The 24,288-nt window shown below is 44.9% G+C and overlaps 1 protein-coding gene and 1 long non-coding RNA gene across 3 annotated transcripts; one reads left to right on the top strand and one right to left on the bottom strand.

The window, feature by feature from the left end:
* The first annotated feature begins 2,260 nt into the window (after window positions 1-2,260).
* Window positions 2,261-23,168, top strand: aipl1 (AIP like 1 HSP90 co-chaperone). Of its 2 annotated transcripts, XM_088615947.1 has the most exons (9): window positions 2,261-2,437; window positions 10,758-10,994; window positions 16,017-16,099; window positions 17,072-17,222; window positions 18,373-18,552; window positions 20,380-20,568; window positions 21,182-21,358; window positions 22,130-22,271; window positions 22,715-23,168. In XM_088615947.1, exons 3-9 carry the CDS (start codon window positions 16,062-16,064, stop codon window positions 22,912-22,914), a joined length of 1,077 nt encoding a protein of 358 aa, XP_088472073.1. In that variant the 5' UTR covers window positions 2,261-2,437; window positions 10,758-10,994; window positions 16,017-16,061; the 3' UTR covers window positions 22,915-23,168. The 2 variants fall into 2 exon arrangements, with proteins under 2 accessions (XP_088472073.1, XP_088472074.1); XM_088615948.1 differs by lacking the exons at window positions 2,261-2,437; window positions 10,758-10,994 and having other exon boundaries at window positions 16,012-16,099.
* LOC148643482 (uncharacterized) lies at window positions 5,819-17,986 on the bottom strand. Its single transcript, XR_015929045.1, has 2 exons — window positions 17,884-17,986; window positions 5,819-8,135 (listed from the first exon to the last, which is right to left on the bottom strand). It is a non-coding gene; the product is annotated as an uncharacterized LOC148643482 (long non-coding RNA).
* Window positions 23,169-24,288: the final 1,120 nt, after the last annotated feature.

The following is a 24,288-nucleotide window of genomic DNA, read 5'->3' as shown; positions in this document are numbered from 1 at the left end:
TTATGATTGTTAATGGCTTATCCATCGTGATTTAATTTGGAATTCTTTCAGTTACATTCCTTTAATTCTTTCATTCATTCTTTGCATTTTTCCCCAATTACTTTTTTTTCTCGTTTGATTCCTGTTTCAGCGACCAAGGTCTGATTCCCCCAGCATGTGATTGTTCAGTGACCAAGTTGATAAAAGCGTCACAGGCTTTTTCTCGTTTGAAGCGACTGTGAATGTCCATGAAGCAGTAAAGTCCTCCACAGGACTTCACCTGCAAAACCCTTCTGAAAGGCAGCAGTGAGTTATGCCGAGATGTGATGTTTCCTCCCCCCACCCATCGCACATTTAGCTTGTATACCCGTTCTAAAAAAACCTTCACTGATCTTCCCGGCTGTAAATGAGCATCAGTGAGCATGTGGGACTCGGGTGGACCTGTGATCGCAGCCATGTGGGCTGACTCGAGCTGTAGCACCAGGAAGTGGGAGGCTTTTCCCGGACTGCAGCGTCATGTTCTGTCTGTGCTTTGGGAAGGTTGTGTAACCACTATTCGTAATACAGCAAAACGACTGCAAGGATTTTCAGTATTGAAAACTGCCGCCGGCTTAATATTCTTTAAATTCAGTGGCACCTGCAAGGGCTCACTCTTCCCTTCCTCCGGGTCTTTCTGTCCTTGGTCTAGGATGTCATGCTTCATTGATTTGGTCTGGTCTTTGCCTTCGTAATCAATTTGGCTTGTGGGAGCTCTTTTTAAAAAAGATTCCAATGTGCCTCGCAGCTTGGTTCCTTTCTGCTCGGCGTGGTCAAACACAGATTTGTAAAAAAACAGATAAGCGTTTCTCCATTTAGCTAGTTTGGAACTTTTTTTTTTTTAAATGAGAAATTTGGACTGCTTTTTTTTCACCTGTAACCGTTACGGAAACCTTTTGATTGCATTTTTTGGCATGCGTGTTGTGTAACAGAAAAATAAAAAAAACCGTTTCAGCAAAACTGTTTTGTCTGGTGTTATTTGTGGTGTGGGGGTGGGAGGCAGAGGTCATGGTTTCCAAAAAGAATCACTTTGTGTTGTCTAATATTTACTCTTTAGATAAAAGGCTCAGTAGCCAGACAGCCTTTAACATATCATGGTTCAAGGAGTAGTAAGACTGGACACTATTCAACCTTGTAGCTGTGTTAATGTGTAGGTTAACAGGTTTACTAGTAGATAAGGTTCGTGATTGTTGAGCAATGTAAGCAGTCAGCTTACGCTGAAAGCTTAGAGCTAAAAAATTCGCTATGGATTTAACCACTTAATTGCAATTGAAACTTCGTATCCCTCTCTTCTGATATGTCTTTATGAACCACAGTCAAAGCTAAAGGAGAACACTAACCTTGATTTTAAGGTACGTCTTGAATAATTCTTTAGTTTTTTGTATGAGAGCAGCCAAGCTTCAGTCTGACGAGATTGGGTGTATGTACAGTATGTGCAATTCATGTAAGTAACCTTGAAGACCCTTACATTGGAGAACTAAAACAAGATACCTTATAAAACTCTCTGAAAGCTAGCTTTTTTATTTAATCCTCTCATTTTGTGGGGAAAAGTTTACCTGTCCTTTTAAACCCCAGGCCTTAAGCTGCAGGTAATGCTTATATAAATGATTTTGACTGCCTACACTTCACTAGGTGCTGTTCAGAAGTCTGGGAGAGATTTGAAGTTCTTGTTATCTTTGAATGGTACTTACAGTAACTAAAATGTACAGGCCCTCAATTTTTCTTATGTATGTCTGCATTAGAACTTTCATGTAAAAATGGGAAAAATCTTAACTGCCAGGTTTAGATTTGCTTAAAACTAAAGTCTGGGTATCTGTGCTTATCTCTGTGCTGACTTGTTCCCTGCGTGTCTCCATCTCTGAATCCTGCAAAGGCATCTCCCTTCTCCTCACCAAGTTTGCACTATGCGTCTCATGACTGAGACTTAAATAGGACTGATCGTCACATGTGCGCCAATGGAAGGGAAATAGAGGGGAGCTGTAGTGTACCTCCTCTGTCCAGCTGAAATCCTGCGAGAGACATGCTTGACACAAGAGCAGCTGCCTGGTTTGGACAGATCGAAATCTAAAACCATACTGAGGTCATCAGTTTGCATGGGACATTGCCAGTCTTGGATTATCTGAATGGGCAAAGTCAGGGTCGAATTTCCTCAAATGATTTTCCTGGAGGGTGGATTGCTGTTCAGACAAGGAACAAGCCTGCTCAGGTCCACAGTCAGAAAATGCATATTTCTTAGACTAGTGGAGTGTTTCCTAAAGCTAATCTGTGTTGATGACAAACTTCAATATCATGCACAGGAGCAAGACTGTAGATGCTGGATGTCTGATGACCTTCCTGATTATGCATTAAGTTGTTTTTTTTTCCCCAAAATGACTTTGATTAGGGAACTCTGGTTATGAAGGATTGTATCAACAATTACTAGGTAAGATGGAAGGCATCTCTACATTTTTGTGTTGCATACAAGGTCCAGTGTTGCAAAGAATGCAGTATGAAACTTCAGGCCATTCATTTTCTGGCTTAAGCTTTGCTGCTGTTAAATGAACACGGGTGGACGATGCTATCTTGAGGTAAGGCTTCTTTTTAGTGTTGCCAATCTGTTTTGCAAGCCGGGCAGGAAAAGGAAAGAGTTAATCTGTATCCATGGCTCGTGATTCCCTCTGTCTTCCTCTGGTCCTAGCAACTGAAGGATAAGGTTTGGTGAGTCATCTGCTTCCAAATGTGCCAGGAGAGTTTCAGAACTCGGGGCTGTACCAGTACTGAATGGTGGGTTAACAACCTAGAAACACTTCATGGAAATTGTGTGAAAGCTGCAGAAGTGTGCTGTTAATCCCATGGATGTGCCGGCAGCTCTGGCCACAGGTCTGCATAGCACTTGTCTCATGTGAGAAGCTGGTTTGATCAGTATGTGTGTGAAAATAGGCAATATCCATTGCAGTTATCAGTGGCTTTTAAAGCCTTTTTTTTAGTCATTTAGCCTGTAGGTAGGAATTGTAAGGAATCAGTGACTTTCCAAAGCAGAGAACACCTGATTCATTTGCAGGTGACCTTGATAACTCCAGAGAACAGATTGAGAGGAGGCGGCACGGTGCAGACCAGCTCTCAAAAAGCTCTTGGCATTTGTTTTAGTGCTGAAACGCACTTGTTTGAAAGCAAGGGGGGAAAAAAAAACAGCAGCAGGGAATTATTCTCTAATTTTGACCCCCCCCCCCTCCCCCTTCACATTCCAGAAGGATTTCAGTCTGGAAGGCTGATAATGTTAGCACTGAGGTGCGCAGGACATTCCCAAGCCATCTTGATAAATTAACTGGCCCACAAAGAGACTGCATTAACAGGACCGTATCCCCCCCAACAACCCCCCCTGAACCCATGCTTTTCAGCGCAGGACGTCGGCAGCACAGTTGAGCCCGGCTTGTGGAGCTTGCCCACAACCCCCGGGGGAGACGACGGGCTCTCTGGTGGGTACGGACCAGTGGCTCTACCGCCCCAGCAGGTGTATCCAAGCAGTCTGTCATTTGCGCACCGTCAGCCGTTTCCAGAGCTCTTGCTTGGTCAGACCCGGAGGGGCTGGCGCACGGCCCGTCTGCCACAGCTCTCTTAACGCAGAGGAGCTGCCGTTGGTTGGCAGCAGGGGACGTTTCTGACAGTCCCACGTGTCACTGGGGCGTGCATAGGTTCTTGATGTTTATATTCAGTGCGCAAAGGTTGTATTTGTTGGAGCACTGCCCTGTTCTTTTTGCCATTTCCATTATGGTGATCCCCGGGAAGGGTGTGTATATTCACAGGTTAGCTGGTCCGCGGGGTCTAGTCGGGAGTTTCTAGCACTTCCTGGACCAGCGTGCTGGGTTTCTCTTCTGATTTTCTGTCCCTCCCTCAAAATACCCCCTTCGCCGCTTCCTGAATATATTAGATCGTGGAGAGGCAGCTTGACAGGATTGAAAATGTTCTGCACAGCCTCCAGTCCTGCTCTTTTCCTGCTGACTGTTGTGACAGTGATTGCACAGTGAGGCCTCTGTTCCGTCCTCCATTGCTCGCTGGATTTAACACCAGCCTTGAATACTCTGCAGGTGCTTTGGAAATAAGCTTCCTGTCTCTTACAGGCGTCTGAGGACAGAGGCAGAGAAAAGGGAAATGAACACTCAGTTTTGTTTCTTTTGGGCTGATGGTGTTTGAGACACTATGTGTGTGTTCCGCACAATCAAAGTACTGTCTGTCCCCCCTCCACCCCCCCAACCTAAAGCCTTAACCTAGTTGCTGATGGGGGGGCTATTAGGTAGGAGCTTTACAGTCAGATGCAGCCATGTCGTGTGGGTGGGCAGAAAGAAATGGTGATGGGGGGGGTGGAGATAAAAAGATAAAACAATTGCAGATCTTCAATCTGCCACCTCAGAGCCCGGCAGTTTAATCCTGCCCTATGGCAGTGACGTAGGAAATGGACTGGTTGCCCAGACAATTCCCTTCTCTGCTAAATGTTGGTTATGTAATGTGACGGAAAGACTGACTAGGAGTGTTGGAGCCAAACAGCCAATCTTATTAAAAGGACATGACGCCACTCTGCCCTTCTCTCTCCATCCCCCCTCCCTCTCCTTCCCTCCCCCCCCGCTTCCCTGCTGCACTGTGAACCACCCACTCAAACCTGAGCTCACATCGTCATGACCACGGCCCCAGTGGGAAAGGGCTTCTGGGAGTGTTCCTGCAGGCAGCACTTCTTAATCACTGTAAAGAGCTGGTAAAAAAAATAGCAGGTGTCTGGCCAGGGCCACCTCCTACGAGGACTGAGCAATTAAAAGCTCCGTCTTACCTGACGGTTTCTAAAAACATTTTTCTGTGTCTTAAAATGTTGTGTCACGCCTGTGTCTAAGGTCCCTGCATTCAGAAAATCTTATTCTGCCTTATGAAAGGATACCATGGCAATTGGTTTCTTATTTTCTGTTTTATTTTTCTTTTGCAACACCTCTCTTCCTTGTCTTTGCATGTCTGGTGTCACAGACAGTTTGTCCTGGATTTAGATGTGACAAATGCTACGTAATGTTGTTTTCTGTTAGTTTTGGTTTGTATAGCTAGAGAAAAGGAAAATGAGAAAACCTGTCTTCCTCTGGGTAGCATTGTCAAGACAGTGGGAGTCCCTGGGAGACAAGAGAAAAAAGCTTAGTGCTGTAAGCGTGGGGTAATTTGGAAGCATTAAGGATTTACAGCATCATGTTTAGCTGATACTTTTGTCCAAGACAGCGTCAAGAAGCTACAGTTACATATTTTAATTTTGCGTATGATGTTTCTGGCATCTGTTTATTCTGTGTGCAGTTCTGTGTGCTGGAGCACTCTGGGCAAAGTGCTTTGTTTGAGATTACAACCCCACCTGAGGCTCGAACCCGTGATCGCAAGTCCAGAGCCCTAACCACTCTTCCACATGAAATGCCCCTCCTGCAACACGGCCCTGTCACTTTAAATTGCTCAGGCAGCCCTGGGGATTACACATCCACGACTGCTTAAAATGATTATTTTTAGTCTCACTTGATCTAAAACATCATAGCGTTACCCTGGGTTGCACCAGCTGGTAATAACGCTGCAGAAATCCCTCACAGTCCGCAGATCAACCCAAGCTGATCTGCCTTTGACATGGAAAGAGAAGCACGAATAGTGAGTTCTACACAGAAGATGTCCTGTCGACGCTGAATGACTAAGGCTCCCAAAAATGTCCTTTCCAGTAGCTCCTCAGAAATGTAAGGTTTCAAGTGGCAACCATGCCTTGTTTTACTAGAGTTCGGAGATACCGAGGACTGAGTGTAAATGAAGAAAAACACCAGTGTTGTCATGGATTTGTTTAATTGAGGCATTTCAATGCGTCACACGAGACAAAAGTACTGTATGACTAATGTAAATTTCTGTAACAAGAAGTTGTTACTAAGGAGCTCACCGCAGTAGTAAACCCAGGCAGCGCTGTGTTTTGGGGCCCAGGGGGACAACAGTTTTTTGGGGGGGAAACAGATTATTTCAAACAGAAAACCTCATCGGTAAACATCTATCACTGAGTGAAGATACACAAAGCCCACTCCTAATCCCCTCCTGTACATTAGGCATGTACAATTTCCCTTGTTTGCTTTGTTTTCTAACCTTGAGGCATCATTTTCTCTTATGCAGCAAGAACTGTGCTCTAACCCATGCGGTGCGAAACACAAAGTCCTTCAAGAGACAAACCTCTCCCCTGAGTCCTCCTGGCGGATGGTGTGTGATTCCTGCTGTGGAGACAGGGGGCGTGATGCCCGTACCTGGGGCTGCAGGTCAGGGTGGAATGAAGGATTACGCAGGTGAGGCTGGGTGTGACCAAGCAGCTTGTCTGCTCAGCTGCCTGGCACTAATCCCGGCAGGATCCTGGACTGTGCAACAGGTGACTCCATAAACTGGAAACCCAGCCCTTTGCCAGTGCGTCCACAGATGCCGAGATTCGCTCACTGCAATGCCCCGATAACGAGATCCACCACAGCCAAACAACTTTTGGCTCCTTGCCTGAGACCTTAAAATAAACAACTCGAACGTCCCTAATTCTCCTCCAAACCCTGGAAGTCACCAGAAGCCTCAAAGCTCACCACTGTGTTCCCTTCCTCATGGTCACCTGTTTCTCTGGTTGCAGATTTTCCCCTGGCAAAACTCCCATCTGGTCAAGTGACTTTCGAGTCACCTCTTACATAAGACATACAGTATTTGTTTTTACTTTAAGCTGAATGAACATGCTGGCAGTTTCCATGAAGTCAACAGTGTCGGGCAGTGCTTCTCAGTCTTGGTCCTGGATGACTCCAGCTAAATGCTACCTGTAACTGATCTGCTTGCTGTTTTAGTCTTTTTTGGTGGACTCAGATTGTGCTTTTAAAGGTCCCCCAGTTAAAGTGCTTTATTTCCAACAACTGCCGCACACAGGACTGTCTGCAGTCTCTCCTCAACTTGCCAATTAAGAATTTGCTCCCTTATTTCTGACTGAACAGCCCTGCATGGGTGATCGACTGATGCCGAACAGACGCATGTGGGACTGGCTATGTATCGGACAGCGAGTCAGTCGGCAAGTGGATTTCCTCTGCCCTAGTCCAGTTGGTCATATTTCACCAAGCACGCCCGAATGAAAGCAGTCCTGCAACTCATTAATTTAGCACAGGGTTCGTACCTACTGTATTCTAATTCTCATTCAGCTTTCTGAGAGCTGAAAGCCACTTCTGCATAAAATTCCTGAAACAGAAAATTGACATAAATTATCAATTGAATGTGAGCTCTGCTGGGACGATGACCAGTGGACACAGAGGTGACCCAGGGCCAGGACTGAGGACCACTGGAACGTAGTATTTTTTAAACCAGGGCCTGGGAGCCGTACAAAAGCCTGAACAAGCAAGCAAATCAATTACTGGTCCGCAGTAAGCACTGGGGATCAGGGCCCAGCTGGAACAAAAGCCAGCAGTCACTGGGATGCTCCAGGACCAGGACAGAGAACCAGTGGCAAAATTAATCAGGGGAGCAAAGCGAAAAATCTGCACAGAAATCAAAACCACAGAGGGTGTCAGCACGCAGACCTCTTGGTTGATGTAAATACCTGGATTGTGTGGAATTGACTTCCAACAACACTATTTGTGTCCAGCAAGCAGAAGGCTCAGCAACACAGTCTCTACTGGAGGTGCCAGCAGCCTCAGTTTAAGGCCATACGATGTCGTCTCTTGTCCTGTTCTTGCTCTGAAGTGTGCATGCATGGGTGCTCATTTAGAACTGTTGTCTCGGTTTATTTCTTGAAGCTTGTTGAGAATGTTATTCTCTGTTTTACAAGTACAACGGCAATATCATCATCATAAAAGTCAGTAAAAGGAGTTTCGTGCTATTTGAGAAGGGTATGAGAACATTCTGTAGTCAGAACAGCTCGGCTCATATGCAGTGTCTGGACTTGAGAGAAATTGATTAAGAAATACTAGACGGGTATCGGAAAATCATTGACGTTCCCTTCACCATGTACAAGTGCTGTGCAACATTTTGTAAATGGCTTTTTAATTGGATGCAGTATTTAGCATTGGCCTTTTATTTCGAGTTTTTTAATGATTTGTTGTAGTTTTTCAGCTCTCAGGTGCCTTTCCTCTGGAGATTACCTGAGCTCTCTGTAAAAAAACAAAACAAAGATTCAGCAAAATTCTGGGAGGATGACACAAATACAACTTGTAAATGCATATACTCCAGATATCCTAATACTGCACATACATCTCGTACTTTTGCTGAGGGTTGCATAGTGGTTACCATTGCTACCCCACAGTGCTGGGGCCCCGAGTTCAATTCCAGACCTGGGGTGCTGGAATTTGTACAGTATGTGTTATTTGTGTGGAGCTTGTATGTTCTCCCTGTGCTTGTGTGGGCTTCCTCCAGGTACTCCAGTTTTCTCCCACAGTCCAAAGAAAGAAAATTGGCCCTGGTGTAAGTGTGCATGTTTGTATTTGTGTGTGCCCTATGATGGACTGGTGTCCTGTCCAGGGTGTACCCTGCCTTGTGCCTGTTGGTTTCTGGGATAGGCTCTGGCTCCCCAGTGACCCTATATTGGAAGAAGTGTTAAGAAAATGGATTTAAGGATAAACTTGCTGTTTATATTACTGATTTTATAGAAAACAATCCTTACTTGTGGTGCAACTAGTCTGCTGTTCCCAATTCACAAGAAGGCAGCCTTAACAATTGTCGACTGCAAACACCGTCAACACTAGTGGTACACTTAAGTGTGTTCACTCCCATCTTGCGCTGTTGCGATGATAAATGTGGGAGTGCGCACTGCTGATGTGCTCAGAATGGAAGACACTGCGTGGCCAAGAGGAGCAGAGTCAGCGGGAGAGTGTGAGTGATCCAGCAGCCTATCCCAGAATATCCAGGTCAGCTGGTCTCCCAGGGTGACGGAGCTTATAGAATAGCCAGCGCCATGTGATTGTGTGAGTGAGGCTGCGTCAGCAGTGTGGCGTGCATGCCCTTTGTACCGCTCGCTATGCACAGAGGTATGTAACTAAAGGTCAAGAGAGGGAGCATGAGGCTCAGTTAGGGAGAACGCTGGACATTCATGTCCTCCTCCCAGCAGGCAATACTGTAGCAGGCCAAAAGGCCATTTTAAACAGCTGTAGAACCTGATCTATATGTTTCTACTGGGCCCTAAATTAATTAACGACAGTGCATTTACAGTATATAGCCATTCTCATCCAAAAGGACCCAAAAGTGACACTGAAGAGCAGAACCCAAATGGGAAACGTGAGACAGACATTATGAACCACCTGCCCCACCACAGCAGATCAGATAGAAAAGAGAGAAACTGCTGTACCCGCAGAGCTAAGGGAAAACCGGACCTGACACACAGATTCTAGCCAGGACACTGCGGTTGTCATTGTCATTCTTAGGAACGCTGCCATGGGATCTTTAACAACCACACAATCAGTTTAGAGTCTCTTCAGAAGGACAGCTCCTGCTACAACACAATTTCCCTGGCCACCAGAATGAGGCATTCGTTTTTGGAAATGGTGATGTAAGGTATCGCTGCCTCACAGCACTGGGGCCCTGGGTTCCATCCCAGACCTGGTGTGCTGTCTGCTCGGAGTTTGTATCTTCTCCCCGTGTTTGCGTGAGTTACCTCTGGGAAATGCCGATTTCCTCCCACAGTCCAAAGACATGCTGGTATGTTAATTGGAGCCATATCACCCTGCAACTCACAACTGGCAACCCACTGAAGCTAAGCAGGTGTGAGCCTGGTCAGTACCTGGATGGGAGACCTCCTGGGAAAAACTAAGGTTGCTGCTGGAAGAGGTGTTAGTGGGGCCAGCAGGGGGCGCTCACCCTGTGGTCCATGTGGGTCCTAATGCCCCAGTATAGTGATGGGGACACTATACTGTAAACAGGCGCCGTCCTTCGGATGAGACGTAAAACCGAGGTCCTGACTCTCTGTGGTCATTAAAAATCCCAGGGCGTTTCTCGAAAAGAGTAGGGGTGTAAACCTGGCATCCTGGCCAAATTTCCCATTGGCCCTTACCAATCATGGCCTCCTAATAATCCCCATCTCTGAACTGGCTTCATTACTCTGCTCTACTCCCCACTGATAGCTGATGTGTGGTGAGCGTTCTGGCGCACTATGGCTGCCGTCGCATCATCCAGGTGGATGCTGCACATTGGTGGTGGTGGAGGGGAGTCCCCATTACCTGTAAAGCGCTTTGAGTGGAGTGTCCAGAAAAGCGCTATATAAGTGTAAGCAATTATTATTATTATTATTATTAATTGATTCTTGTGTGAGTGTGAGCACGTCTGTGTCAGTGTGTGCCCTGCAATGGTCTGGCATCCAGCCAAGGGAGTACCCCCGCCTTGAGCCCGTTGCTTGCTGGGATAGGGAGAAAATGCATGGATGACCTAAAGTGAAGACTGCCCCCTACTGGTGCACCACCACAACAGCAGTCTCCCAGTGCAGAGCAGGCCCAGCTTCCTGTGAGCTGTCGAGCAGGCTAGAACATAGAAATGCTGCAGCAGTGCATCTCAGCATCTTTTTTCTGGCTAAATAAATGTAAGAGATTTCCTTGCTTCATCATTCCCAGACTGAAAAGGCCTGTCCATCTCGGGAGAACGTTTATTTTCTTAATAAATGAAATAGATCCATGCCAATGGACTGTCATCCCTATCAAGGGTGTATCCTGGCTTGTCCCCATTGCTTGCTGGGATAGACTCTGATTCCCTTGTGACTTTTTCTAACAACCTGCCTGTTTTCATAACAGGACCAGCCTGATGTTTTGAAGCCTGCCATCTGAAAAAGCCCAGAGCTGCAGCGCCCTGTTGTATCGGAGCAAACAGTCAGGAATTCCTCCGGATTGCAGCAGACGAAGGCAATAACTCAGCAATGCGCTCGCAGGCCCGGACAGCTCCCGCCCGCGGCAGCCCTGCTATTCCAGCCATTCCGTGCAGATCCTGACACCTGCGCTCTGCCGCTGTCTGCCTGCTCCTGTTTTTGTACGGTATGCTGTGTACTAATGTGCACCCCTCTGCCATTTTCCTCTTGAGACACTGACGCAAAAATCACAAAACCCATTAATATCTAGGAAGCCCGAGTCTCCTTGGAATTGCCCTGGCCTATATTCGTCTAGAGAACCCAGGCCACTGCACTACACCTTTTAGAGTGGCGTTTGAGTCTTTCTGGACGTGACGTTCTTCGCACTGACCCGGCAGACCTAGGGATCCCATTTTGTGTCTGAGATGGAAGCAGATGGGAAATGGCAGAGCAGCTGGTCTGCTGCAAGTCCGGGCTAGTTGGAACTGGTACATGCTCTGAGGCACATTTCTAAGTGAGTCCACATTTAGGAAACCGTACTGGAACATCACACCACGCGGTGCTAAAATTCCAGTCACAATGTCATAATCGTAGATGTGATTGGCGCCTTCGGGCCGGAGCTCAGAGTCTTTCCTTTCATGTAGTTTAATGGCTTGTTTGATATGGTTTCTGACCAGCTGTTTGTCACAATGTTGAGAGTATTTTAGAGGAGCCGAAACCTTGCACTGGAATGCACTGTGTTAACCTTTCTACTTTGCAAGATTAGAACTATTATTATAAAGCAGGATTTGGTTGGACTTCTTAGTTTTGCTCAACTCAACAAAATAGCATAAGTTCAGATGGCAAGATCAAGACAAACATAATAAATATTGCAGAACAATCTATAATTTGGCTAAATAATGCATTGCATACTACATGACTTTAATCACAAGAACATAAGAAAGGTTACAAAGGAAAAGGAGCCATTCAGCCCAGCTGACTCATATGGTAGTTAGTACTGTTGCTAATTGATCCATTGATCTCATGAGTTTGATCCATTGATCCAGCCGCTTCTTGAAATAGGCCAGGATATCAGCTTCAACAACATATTGTAGCTGGGTATCTTGTTCCAGGCTCCCACTACCCTTTGGGTAAAGATAAACCTCCTGGTTTCAGTTTTAAATGTCCTTTCATGTCTTTTCCACATTTATCCACCTGGTTTGTGTTTCAGTTCGTTCTGCTGAAATCTACTTGGTTGACTTTGTTGAACCTTACTAGTGTGTTAGACACTTTTCACACAACACGCCTTGATTTAAAAATCCAAGGCATATGACGAAATATGCAGAGTTACAAAGTTCATGTGCAATGATTGCAGATTCTTAGTATCTTAGTACTGCTTTCAACATAATTTGCTGGATTGTACTGAGTCAACAGAGATAAAACTTGAAACCAACCTGCTATCTCCTCTGTGGACATTATTGACCCCTCTTTCTACAGATGGACACAGGTGTTTCCCAACACACAAAGCTCTTGGTGTCCCATGGGCCTCAGTTCTGCGTGAAAAACAGGCTTCAATCTGTTCCAAGAAGCATGTCTTACGGTAGGTACCATATTGCAAAACCCCCAATAAGACGGCCCTCAGAGAACACCATGCTGTCTGGTGGTGTAGTAGTGGGGCTCCATGCAGTCAAAGCCAGACTGCAATCTGCACTCACTTCGTCTGGCCTGGGTGTCACCCTTTAAGTAAGACTTGATTTTAGCTTTCTCCTTCCTACTCACCTGAAAGAACCAGGTGTAGCTCCGGACAAGGTTTTATATCTGCAAACGTTTTACTGGTTGCTTTCCGAAACTCTGAGTGCAGAAAGCCTGTATTGTTTTAAACCCCGAAAGAGGCTCACATGTGGTGAGGGCGTCGTGCTGGGGTTTGTTGTCCACTGTCAGGAAAAGTGAGCTTGGTGAGCTCACGTTTGCCTCCTAAAATACGCTGTTAGTCTATTTTAGCAGCATCCTTTAGGGAGTCTCTGACTGCACTCCAGCAGAACTGAACACATCATTACCCAGCTTGCGGTGGGGGGGGGGGATTCTGACACACTTCACTGGAGAGATGATTTATCCTTGCAAAGGAAACTTTGTGCTCTTCAGGAGCACAAGAACTCCTCCCGGAACTGGAACATATGGGACTACAGTGCAGGAAAGCTTTGTGGTTATTCTAAGTAAAGGTGTGACAGATCCCCCCTAGCCTGCTTATGACACCCTCCTTCCTGGTTCTCTCCCTTAGTAACACCCCACCCACGCACACAGAACAACCAACACACTGCTACACACCCCTCTCAACACAGAGAAACACACACTCCAACAAACTCCTATCCCACAAACACACAACTCCCATACACACACCCCCATCACACACAGAAACACACACCCCGACGCACCCTCATCACACACAGAAACACACAGCCCCATAACACACAGAAACACACACCCCGACCCACCCTCATCACACACAGAAACACACACCCCGACACACCCTCATCACACACAAAAACACACATTCCCCCACACACACCTTCATCACATACGGAAACACCCCACAGACACACCCCCATCAATCTCAGAAACACACAGTCCCATAACACACAAAAACACACACTCCCACACACCCTCATCACACACAGCCCCCAAACAAAGAATCACACACCCCCACACTCCCCAACAGACACATATCCCCACACCCCCAACTCACACCATCCATAAACATAGAAACACATAGAAATACACACAACCCCCAAACACAGAATCACACCTTCAACACACACACACACCCACACAGTTCCCCTCCCCACAGAAACACACACCCCCACATCCCCCAATTCAGACACACACCACACACAGAAACATCTCATACACACACTCAGAAAGACACACAGAGAAACAAACGTTGCCCTCTTTTACAGTCACTAAGCTAGCCTTGGATAACGTGAACTGGGATGTTTCAAAAGGCCACATTGAAGTTGCTTCAGAGAGCAGCTGATAACAAAGTCCCTGGTAGGCAGACAGTACAGTTTGAAGGCTTTTCTTTTTGGTTGTTGTTTTATTTTTACAGATAATTCTGTCTCCTTGTATGGGGAGACAGACCTTTCTAGTTTCACCTCAGACTAATGAACCACAGTGCTGTCTCGCGTGCCGCTTTTTGAAAAGTCTGGAGACCATGGTTTTTTAACCTGAGGGCATTTTTCTAAGCAGGATGTACCTCTTCGTTTATTGTTATAAAAGCCCCAGGTCTTAAAGTCTTTCCAGTGAACAGCTACAGCTTCCACTACGTACTGCTCAGTGCAGGACAGCTCTGGACTGGAAAAACAAACTAATAAGAATAAAAATCAGTAAAACAAGGGAGCTAAAAGGGAGCTTTAACAGGATAACCAATCACAATAACCCTCACTCAAATGGAAATTAGGAGATTAAAGACAGAGCAAGGCCAGGCAGCGAGTCTGACTGTGCTCACTTTCTACAGTAAACACTCCTCAAAAACATCTTTCATCCGAGCTCAAAAACAGCCACAATTCTCAACCACTAAGCCCGTCAGCCTGTGATAAAATTACTGTGGGCCCAACGAGAGCTGCGTGCACTTGTCTTCAGATCGGAGACTTCCTGTACTCAGAAGCCCACAAATTTCAATTCTTGTGTCACTCAGGAGTCAGTTGGTTTCCTAAGGGCTTGAAAAAAAAAACAAGGAAATTCCAGTGCCGTGGATGTAGGAACATTGTGTAAGACAGAATTATGAAAGCGCTGAGGCTGCATATTCAAACCATGTGTACGCAGGCAGTGGCTGTAATGATCTGAGCTGGAGGGGGCTGTTCGGAGCTGGGAGGCTGGGTGTTGGTTGGCTCTGCTGTTTATTGTCGGGAGTGGCATTCCAGCCACACTGCTCGGAGGTGAAGAGCTGCCTGCCTGTCAGAGAAAAGAGGATGATGGGTCTGAAATGGCAGGGTGCCTGCAGTTCATCGAACAGAATGCTCCTGTCAATCCTTTTTAACCCCTCACGCCGCAGGCCATGTAACACATTCTGGATAGACAAGCCCGGGAGAATCTCAACTATTACGTGAGACAAGACGCGGTTTTCAGCCGCTGACGTGATTCTTTCTCTCCATTGTTCTCTCTTTCTAAATTGTGGTGACACCCCCTCCTCCCCCACCCTTGTACACAGACGCGCGCACACTCCCGCTGAGTTCAGACCGTAGACTTTTTACAGTAATGCCAAGCGGTAAGAAAGCCGAAAGCTCCTTCACAACAAGAACAAAACAGCCCCTATCCACACCCCCTTACCCCTGTCTCACTGGCTCCACTCTCCCCTTATTTCATTAGGCCTGCTGGCCAAGATGTCACTTCTGGAGCAGGAGACACAAGGGGAGGTTTAGCCAAAGTGGCACAGTAAAACCTAATGTAGATTCTAATGCTGGTGTGCAGACCACCCGAGAAATACTGAATCACATATTTTATTTATGTGTGCTGGTTTCTGTTTATATGTACAGCACTGTAAGGAATAAATCCATCAAAGGCCGCTTTTGCACTGCCCCACAGCCGAAGGCATAGATATGCATATAGAAAGAGAACAACACACATACAGACAAGATAAACACATTTATAAAACACACAGAGCGCTACAGTATATGGACAAACACAAGTACCTTGCCTGCACAATCGCGCATGCTTGCACACAATGACAGACAAACCTTCATACACACATGCAGCACACAGCATTGAGCACACACAACCAAACAAGAGGAGCACCTCCTCACAAACCTGAAGCCCAATAGTGCACCCAGAACTACAGTGTTGAGTGTCAGTGCAGGGACTCTACAAACTAATACAGCAGCGAATTATTCTGCTGAATCACTCCTCACCTCAGCCTCAGCCTACTGCTTGTCTGCACACTCTGAGGATAAATGACCCCTTAATGAAGTATTTTGAATTGAATTGAACCCAAAGTACTGTAGGTACTGGATTAGTCAAACAAACGCATCCAGTTTACAGAACGTGGAGTGCAAACGTCTGCCATCTACTACTGTTTTGTTGTTGTTGTGTTTTGTGTCGTTTTTGTTTGCACATTTTGAATCAATTGTTTTGTTTTCTTCCCTCATCACTTTTTTTCCAGCCGCATTTTGTAGGGCCATTTGACAGTTTAAAGTCGGCTCTCCGTGACCTTTTTCAGCCCTGTTTTCCGTTTTAATAGCAGTGAGCGCAGACAAGGAACACGGGCAGCTATAAAAGCCCCCAAATGATGTTCTGCCTTCAGTCCCAGAGGATCGAAAGCTGGTGAGTATTTAGGGGAGAAAGCAGGAGGGCACAGCCCCCTGAAGTGCTCACGTTTCTTACACAATCTCCAGTGTCTTTTTTAAATCAGTCAGAACTCTGAGAATGCATAAAGACGGAAGTGATCGGTCTCTAAGCAGTAAGTTATAGTCTATTCCCAAAGAGTCTGAGACAGACCTTTACTGCTCATAGACCTTTGTTTCTGTGAGACAAACAACAGGGACGTGTAATATAGCTATGGTTAACATTATCACGGCAGTAAAAGATGAAAAACATCTGGGTGCTTTCGTGGGACCTAGTACAAAATCAGGACAGAGTTTAATCTGGACTAATAATTTCTTGTTGCTGTGATAAAAAACATATGAATCAAATATTCAAAGAATACCCTTTTTTAACCTCTGCTTTTGAAATTAAACCAACTTTACAAGTGCACTTAATTAAGATTACCACAAGGGGGAGCTCGAGGATCTCCAAAGACAAGGCAGACCCCTAACCAGCAATTCCCAAATACCTAAGTAACGTGCAATATCTATCTTCCCGCACAAATAAACCCTTCTTGATTTAGTAAATCTGATGAGTATCATTTTTAAATTAAAACAATGCTATGTGGAGCTTAACTGTGTTCTTTATGTTTGCTTGCATATACTTCAGATTGTGAAATCTCACCTTTACACATGACTTTGGTAAGACTTCTGTAAGTGCAGGTTTTTAATTCAAGAGGTCAGGGCCTGCGCTACTAAAGGGCTCTCTGTGACTGAGCAGAAGGCTCTCCGGTGTTCCAGAGCTTTCCATCAGGTGCTGTACCAGGTGACAGCATGTAGAAGAGAGCTAGAGAAAGTCTCCCTTGTCCAGGCCATCAGGAGGGGGAGGGAGGAAGGTGTGTGTGGGGGGGGAGGCATCTAATCTCATTATTTCCGTCCAGCTAATCCCTGGCAAATGAAAGCAAGTGTCGGCTCCGTTGTCTCATTCCTGCAGGGCCCACAGGCACAGGACACAGAGCCACGGACAAGATCGCACCAGCCCGTCCAGGATGGACCAGACCATGCTGCTCAATGTTGAAGGAGTGAAGAAGACTATTCTACACGGAGGATCCTCCGAGCTGCCCAAATTCATCACTGGGACAAAGGTACCGTTCTGGTTCTCTCATTAAAGAAACATCTTCTGAAACATCCAGAGCTGGCTAGAGCAGGAACACATCTCGCCAGATCCTAGGTCCTACATAGCAGCTCTATGTACAGTACAGTAGCCACACAATCCAGACATTGATATCTGGGATCAAAAGCAATACATCATATGATTTCGATATCTGTTGTGGAATCTGTGTCTGTTGTGGAATCTGATTTTATTTTTTTAATTTTCTTCCGAGTTTATTTTATCAGGTTGTCAGTAGTAGTGGGCACCAGCTGAATTTTTTTGTGACCTATTTTCATTTTACAGTAAAAAAAAGAAGAATGTTCATCCCCTGCGCTGAACTTTTTGCACAGGGATCACATAAAAAAACTGCAGATCAGTCTTTTATTTGTTATACTTTCCATTGCAACGGTTTGCTACAGAGAAAATAACAGAATTATACAGCTTTTCCACAGCAACAGTATGCCATGTGGGCAGAGAGAGGAGAAGAAAACACAAAGTATCACTGGGAGAAAGGAAACCTCTGGGGGGGTCAGGGACCACTGGTTGCCCCACTCCAGCCAATGAGTCTGTTGTACAATAATAATCAATCACGAATCTCTTGTAATGACCAGGCCATCACTACTCCAGACAAATCCATATTTCAGATTGCTTACCTGTTCTATCACTCCATAAATGTTTCCAAAGAACATTGTAATTGATGAAGAATCTCTGCAACATCAAACCTGGGATCCTGCTGTCCTGGGTCTGTCGTCAGTGTTTTCTGAAATACAGTGAAAAGACAAGTGCGCTAGTCAGAAAAAGAAAGGTGTAGATGCACCTGAAGTCAATGAAAAGCATATCTATCTCTCAAAAGCACCATATTTTTTGTCCCCTAAATACATGTTCTGAATGCAAGACTAAGCTTAAATGTGTGGAAAACACTACGAATCTGGTGCCATGGGAATGAGATCCATTTCCATGGAAAATGTGATAGGCTATGAAAGAAGCTTTTTTGTGACATTTATTTTACTTAAGCAGAGGTCCTCTGTTGAATTCCTTAGTGGCCAGCTTTCTCACTTTTTTGTAAAAAGAGGTTCAATGGTTCATTGCTCAGTCAGGGGTTCACAGCTCATCCAGTGTGCCTCTCCATTGCCTTGTTGTAGGTGACCTTCCATTTCCGAACCCTGCTGTGTGACGATGACCGGACAGTGCTGGACGACAGTAAGAAGGTGGGGGTGCCCATGGAGATAGTGATTGGGAACATGTTCAAGCTGGAAATCTGGGAGACCCTCATTACCTCCATGAGGACAGAGGAAGTGGCTGAGTTCTGGTGTGACGTCATTGTGAGTAGCCCCCACTGGCCTCTCTTGAACAAGTCCTGGGTACAACGTGTCTCCTACCGATTGTCTACTACCGCCTGTAGAAGAAAAAAGGACACAGTCATGGCAGTGATCTCTGATCCTTGAAGACTTGCTGTTCTCGACTCTGCATCTACCCTAGGATCAGATATGACAAATTTAAAATGATTCTAAAGATGAGGGAAAAATGTTTCAAATTCCGTGGTTCTTGGAGAACATGATACAACAAAGAAGAAGTATTATGCACTTGAATACGGGGATGTATGTGTGTGACAGTGTAGAATGTAAATCTACTACATTATTGACAATTTATGTCATTTTCCACTTAGGAGCAAACAGTAAGGCCGTTTGTGTGTTAACTTCCAATCTCATATGCGATACTGTTTAATAATTGCAATATTAGTTTCTCTTAGAAGAGAGCTGCTGCTTTTCTTTTGTATTACAGTTCTGCACTGACACTTATTAGATCAGCGGGCCAGGAAATTTCTAATAGTTTTAATGGATTTTTAACAAAATAGTCAATACTTCAGAGCACACGTGCTGCAACTAAAGTAACACCATTCTACCAGTTTGTCTTCCAGACTGTGATTAGTATACTGAACATTACAGTACATAAGACAAACATCTGACACTCAGGTGTAGAACCACAGCATTTTAGCAAAATGCCACATTTTGTGCCTTCAGGACCATGTAGAAAAGGACTTTTAATAAAAGTATTACTAAATATTGAAGCTAGCCTTTGTTAGTGCAAAGCTATGTTTCTTTAATTTTTGGGCTCCCCCAGTCACAGAACATCGGTTTGCTTTAGCAATTACACCCATCATGTCAGTTCAGGAATCTCATGTCTTTTATCAGTTTTGTTTTTCCCTTGAGGGAAATCATAGCATTTTTCTACTATCTCAAAGAAAAAGATCCTTTAATGTTTGGGTGATTTGGTTTTTTTGGGGGGGGGCTTTAGATGCAGATTTCTAACTATTCAATTGAAGTGTTTCTATTTATCACAAGCATTTACTATTTAAACAAACCCCACAAGAGAGGTGTGGGTTTTTTTCACTTGTGTCCTGCAGCTCAACACTCGGGTTCTTCTTAAACTCTGGAACATAGGTGCACTTCTATGCCCCAGAGCACAAAGAGTTAAAGCTTTGTGTGGCGCAGTTTTAATCTGAAGCAATCACACCTGTTTAAGTTGCCTGCCATTAGTGCTGTGTCATCAACTCCCTCACTTAACCAGATTAGAGGCAGGAGGTTTAAACAGGCTCTTGAGGCCAATGTGAATACATTTCACATGGGAGCACAGATAGTCCGGCAACTGACAGGATTTGAAACATATATTCCCAGGATATGATTTGCTTTTTGCAGTTAGGCGTAAAGGCCCTGATGTCCTCGAGGCAATTACCTTTGGGTTGTGAAACTATAGTGAGCTCATCTAAGCAGTGTAAAAACAAATGCATGAATGCATGAGCTTCAGAGGTGCTCCTGTATTTCTCAGCAGTGTATCCTGACATGAGACATAATTTTGCTGTCCATAACAGATTCATTTTTATTTTAAAAAGGGACAGATTCACACCCTTTTCTTTTTGCTTCCTACAAAAATTCCCCTCTTGGAGGAGGAGAAAGGCGTCTCTCCCAGGTTTGTCCCCCGCCTTTCTTCTCCTCCTCAGATTAATCACTAGAGTGGATTAATATCCGTTGGCAATGAGGGAAACTGTGGGCACCACTCCCTACAGCAGGACAGGCTGGATCTGGCTTGGTACATGGTGACAGGCTGTATTTCTGTGGGCTACAGTGCCTCTTGTCTCCTGTCCCCCCCAGCACACAGGTCTGTACCCCATTGTTGCCAAGAGCCTGCGACGCATTGCAGAAGGGAAGGACCCTGTAGACTGGCACATCCACACTTGTGGTATGGCCAACATGTTCGCCTACCACAGCTTGGGCTACCCAGATCTGGACGAGCTGCAGAAGGAGCCCCAGCCCCTGATATTCGTCTTGGAGCTGGTCAAGGTGAGATGCACACCCCCAGCTCAACTTTATAGGACACTAATACATATTACCAGCACCTAAGCTTTAATATAGTGCCTTACACTGGATATAAAACATACACTTTCTGTAGAGGAGTGAAATAGATCAGATAAAGTATAACAGTTTTCTATGCTGTCAAAATAAGGGATTTAGATGGGAAATCCATCCAGATAGATGGGAAATCTACAAGGATTCAAGTCATAGCCATGATTACAAAATCTGCATTATCATAGTATACATTCTGGCAGCTCTTCTGATGTGTCTCATTAATTTGGCTCTGAGAACAAGAGACATTTCTTTACCCAGGGGGTTGTGGGATTGTGGATCAAGCTAAAGTACCCAGCAATATTGCTGAAGTTGATATCCTGGGTTCCTTCCAGAAACAGCTGGATGGGATCATTGGATCAATAAGCTAATAACAAAATCAGTCAGATGGTCCAAATAGGATTCTCTCATTCGTAACCCTTCTTATGTTCTTATGATTTGATTCCCTACCTGAGGCTTTGGGACTTATACGATAGTAGCTGTTTGGTCAGTGCTCCATCACATTACCAACCCGCCCTACCATTCTACTTTCCCCATGTTGGTATTCCAGGTGGAGCAGCCCAGTGAGTACAACAGAGAGTCCTGGGCTCTGAATGACGAGGAGAGGCTGAAGGCGGTACCCCTTCTCCATGGACAGGGGAACAAGCTCTTCAAACAGGGGCGATATGAGGATGCAACCAACAAGTACAAAGAAGCTATCATCTGCCTCAGAAATATACAGACCAAGGTAAAATGCCATGGACATCAGTGTAGTGCACATAAATAGGTGCTTTCCAGCTCATCATTGTATATGCAGATTTGTCCTCAGTTGACATACTGTAAATGGGGCAGCAGTGTGGAGCAGATGTTCTTCACTCATAACTGGGTTTGGGTTCAAATCCTAACATGTGGAACTAATGTTGTACCTGTGAGCCAGGTACCAGTAAAACTGGTTATATTGGTTATATAAGTGGGTGCAAATGTAAGTAGCTTTGTGTTGACCGTCAATGTCTTTTTGAGCAGGGAGAATGTGAACTTTCTGCACATCATGCTGACGAGATCAGTCTCATGGGTGTCTGCTTGTGTGAGAGCGCAGAGAGATCGTGTTTCATCATAGAGAGATGAGGACGTGTCAGTGAGAGCTCAGTAATGCACAGCAACACTCTCCAGAGCAACTTTCATTGCTTTATCTTTTTGTATTGAGTATGACAAGTCTTCCAGGACTTTGTGGATTAGGAAATCAAAGACATCAATGAGGCATTTTTTGGAAAGGTGGGACTACTGTGGACGCCTAACAATTTTCAGTCTCTTTCTCTGAAAGCCTATTTAGGGATACAGGCTAATAATTCTTATTGCTTCTATAGTGCCCTTAATTATGAACATCTCCATTTTGATTAATGAAGTAGTTCACCTAGGATGGCAAAATTCAGCTTTTGGTGCATTGGCAGTTTACCTCAAGAAATAATGAGTTTCCTCCAGATGGGCGGATGATGTAGTGAGTGGCTCCATGCTTCCACAGGAAAAAGGTTGGGAGGCACCCTGGCTGAAGCTGGAAAAGATGGCCAACACACTCATTCTCAACTACTGCCAGTGCCTGCTCCGCATGGAGGAGTACTATGAGGTGCTGGAGCACACGACTGACATCATCAACCATCACCCGGGTGAGGCCAGCTCCACACAACCTCCCCTGACCAGGGCAGGATGCGCATAACCAGCTCCACAGCCGATGGTTTTTCCATTGACTTTTTGGACACAGGAACATGTTTCTGCTACTTTAACAGCCAACGGAAACATACTGTACAGTAAATCAGTGATTTAAAACCTGGACTGTGTTATATACTGTACTCTTTGTCTTCAGTAAAAATTACAGTTACAGATACTTGCTAAGTGACAGAGAACGTGCAAGGAACTTGCTCATGTCGCAGATAATCATTCAGATCACAACCTCATCCACATCCAAACAATACATTAAACTACAAACAGGTTTATTGCACGATTTCATAGACTCGATTAAATAAGCTCTGTCACGGCAGAATCGGCATGACTGCAGGATAAAGAAATTCATTATTACGCAGGGCACTGACAGCGTCTCTCTCCCTGACAGGGGTGAAGAAAGCCTTCTACATCCGGGCTAAGGCACACGTGGAGGTGTGGAACGAGCAGGAGGCCAAGGCTGACTTCCAGAAGGTCCTGGATCTGGACCCCAGCATGGCGAAGACAGTGAGGAAGGAGCTGATGATCCTGCACATGCGGATGGAGGAGAAGAGGGAGGAGGACAGACTCAAGTACAAAGGCATGTTCTGAACCACAGCAACGAAGCTGCACGGCCCTTTCAAGGCATCAGGCTGGCTCCAGGCCCCGCTTCTGCCTAATGTAAATGATCGAAAAGGAACGCCGCCTTTTACACAAACACTGTCGACCACTTTGGCCTCTATTCACTGATCTTCTGACTGTTCATAACAGTGTCAGATGTTTTACCAGATGACGACAGTATTAAAATATATCCTGGATAAGGGCATGCACAAAGAAAATAAATACATACAGTAAAAAAAAAAAAACATTGCGTATTTTTTCTCGTCTCTTGGAATATCAGATATGTGCAAGATTCTGTGTTTAGCTCATACAGTAAATGTGTTCTTTCTGTTGGTCCAAGTCAGTGCCACATCAGTTACAACCCTCAGTACAGACATCGCCATATACTGTACACATTTCCAGGCACCTGTGCTTCAGCCTGTTCCAAGGGACTTTGCTCTGCTCTGCTGGGACATTATTGTTCCTCTAGATTGGTCCTTTTTGCAGCCAACAATCATCTTCAATAATGTTCCATGAATTCAGTAATTAAGCTAAAATAATTCTTATAATTCAGTTAATAGCTAAGACATTTTGCAGTTCTTCAGAGATCAATAGGGCCACCAGGGTATGAGCTTCACACTGCTCTTGCCCAGCAGTGTGGTGCAGTGGCTAGAGTTGGGGCCGTACCTGGGAGGTTATGGGTTCAAATCCCAAGTGAGACACAGCTGTTGTATCCTTGAGCAAGGTACCTCACCTGAATTACTCTAACAAAATACCCAGCTATATACAGTAAATGGGTAAAAATGTTAGATAAAAATGTTAGTCAAGTTGAGTAATATTAATAACTAGACCAACACAATAAAACAGTATATATTGACAGTGTCATTTCAATCTAAGCTCTTAAGAGCTGTTCAGAGAGAAATAAGGCTGTTCTGTTCACTGAATTCCTCTACAAAAAAACTGCATCGGATTATTTCTGAAACCAAAATACGAGTGCATAAAGGAGTCTAATAAAGGTGCAATAAAGTTGATTGTGGAAATTACTTACTGTCAGCAAAGGAAGAGCTCAGCTGGAAGAACAGAAAACTCACAAAATGAGAATCGGAACCTTGCCATGGCTGCAGATTAATTATAATGAATTAACAGATTAAATGTAGACATTTTCTGATACGATAGTCTTGCTGTGAACTAACTTTTGAAAAATGCAACAGAAATACCTGCACCTTCCCTGTAATGCAGAAGGGCATTCTGTGTACAAATTGTGTATTTCTCAAAGAAAAAGGGCTTTCACTTGAAGTGTGTCTGATCTTAATACTTTTTTATGGAAATTAATCTGACCCCAGCAACACTCCAGCTGCGGGGGTTTAACGCTGAATTTCCTGAGAG

Source organism: Lepisosteus platostomus, chromosome 22, assembly GCF_059453375.1.
Source record: "Lepisosteus platostomus isolate fLepPlt1 chromosome 22, fLepPlt1.hap1, whole genome shotgun sequence".
In the NCBI taxonomy this organism is placed as follows: domain Eukaryota; kingdom Metazoa; phylum Chordata; class Actinopteri; order Semionotiformes; family Lepisosteidae; genus Lepisosteus; species Lepisosteus platostomus.
This window is presented reverse-complemented; position numbering and strand designations above follow the sequence as displayed.

What these genes read in the sequence shown, in the direction of transcription:
- aipl1 (XM_088615947.1), top strand. Translation starts at nt 16,062, where the DNA reads ATGATGTTCTGCCTTCAGTCCCAGAGGATCGAAAGCTG. An exon ending in TCGTCTTGGAGCTGGTCAAG is followed by an intron (nt 20,569 to 21,181) that starts GTGAGATGCACA and finishes TTGGTATTCCAG; the next exon opens with GTGGAGCAGCCCAGTGAGTA. An exon ending in TCAGAAATATACAGACCAAG is followed by an intron (nt 21,359 to 22,129) that starts GTAAAATGCCAT and finishes ATGCTTCCACAG; the next exon opens with GAAAAAGGTTGGGAGGCACC.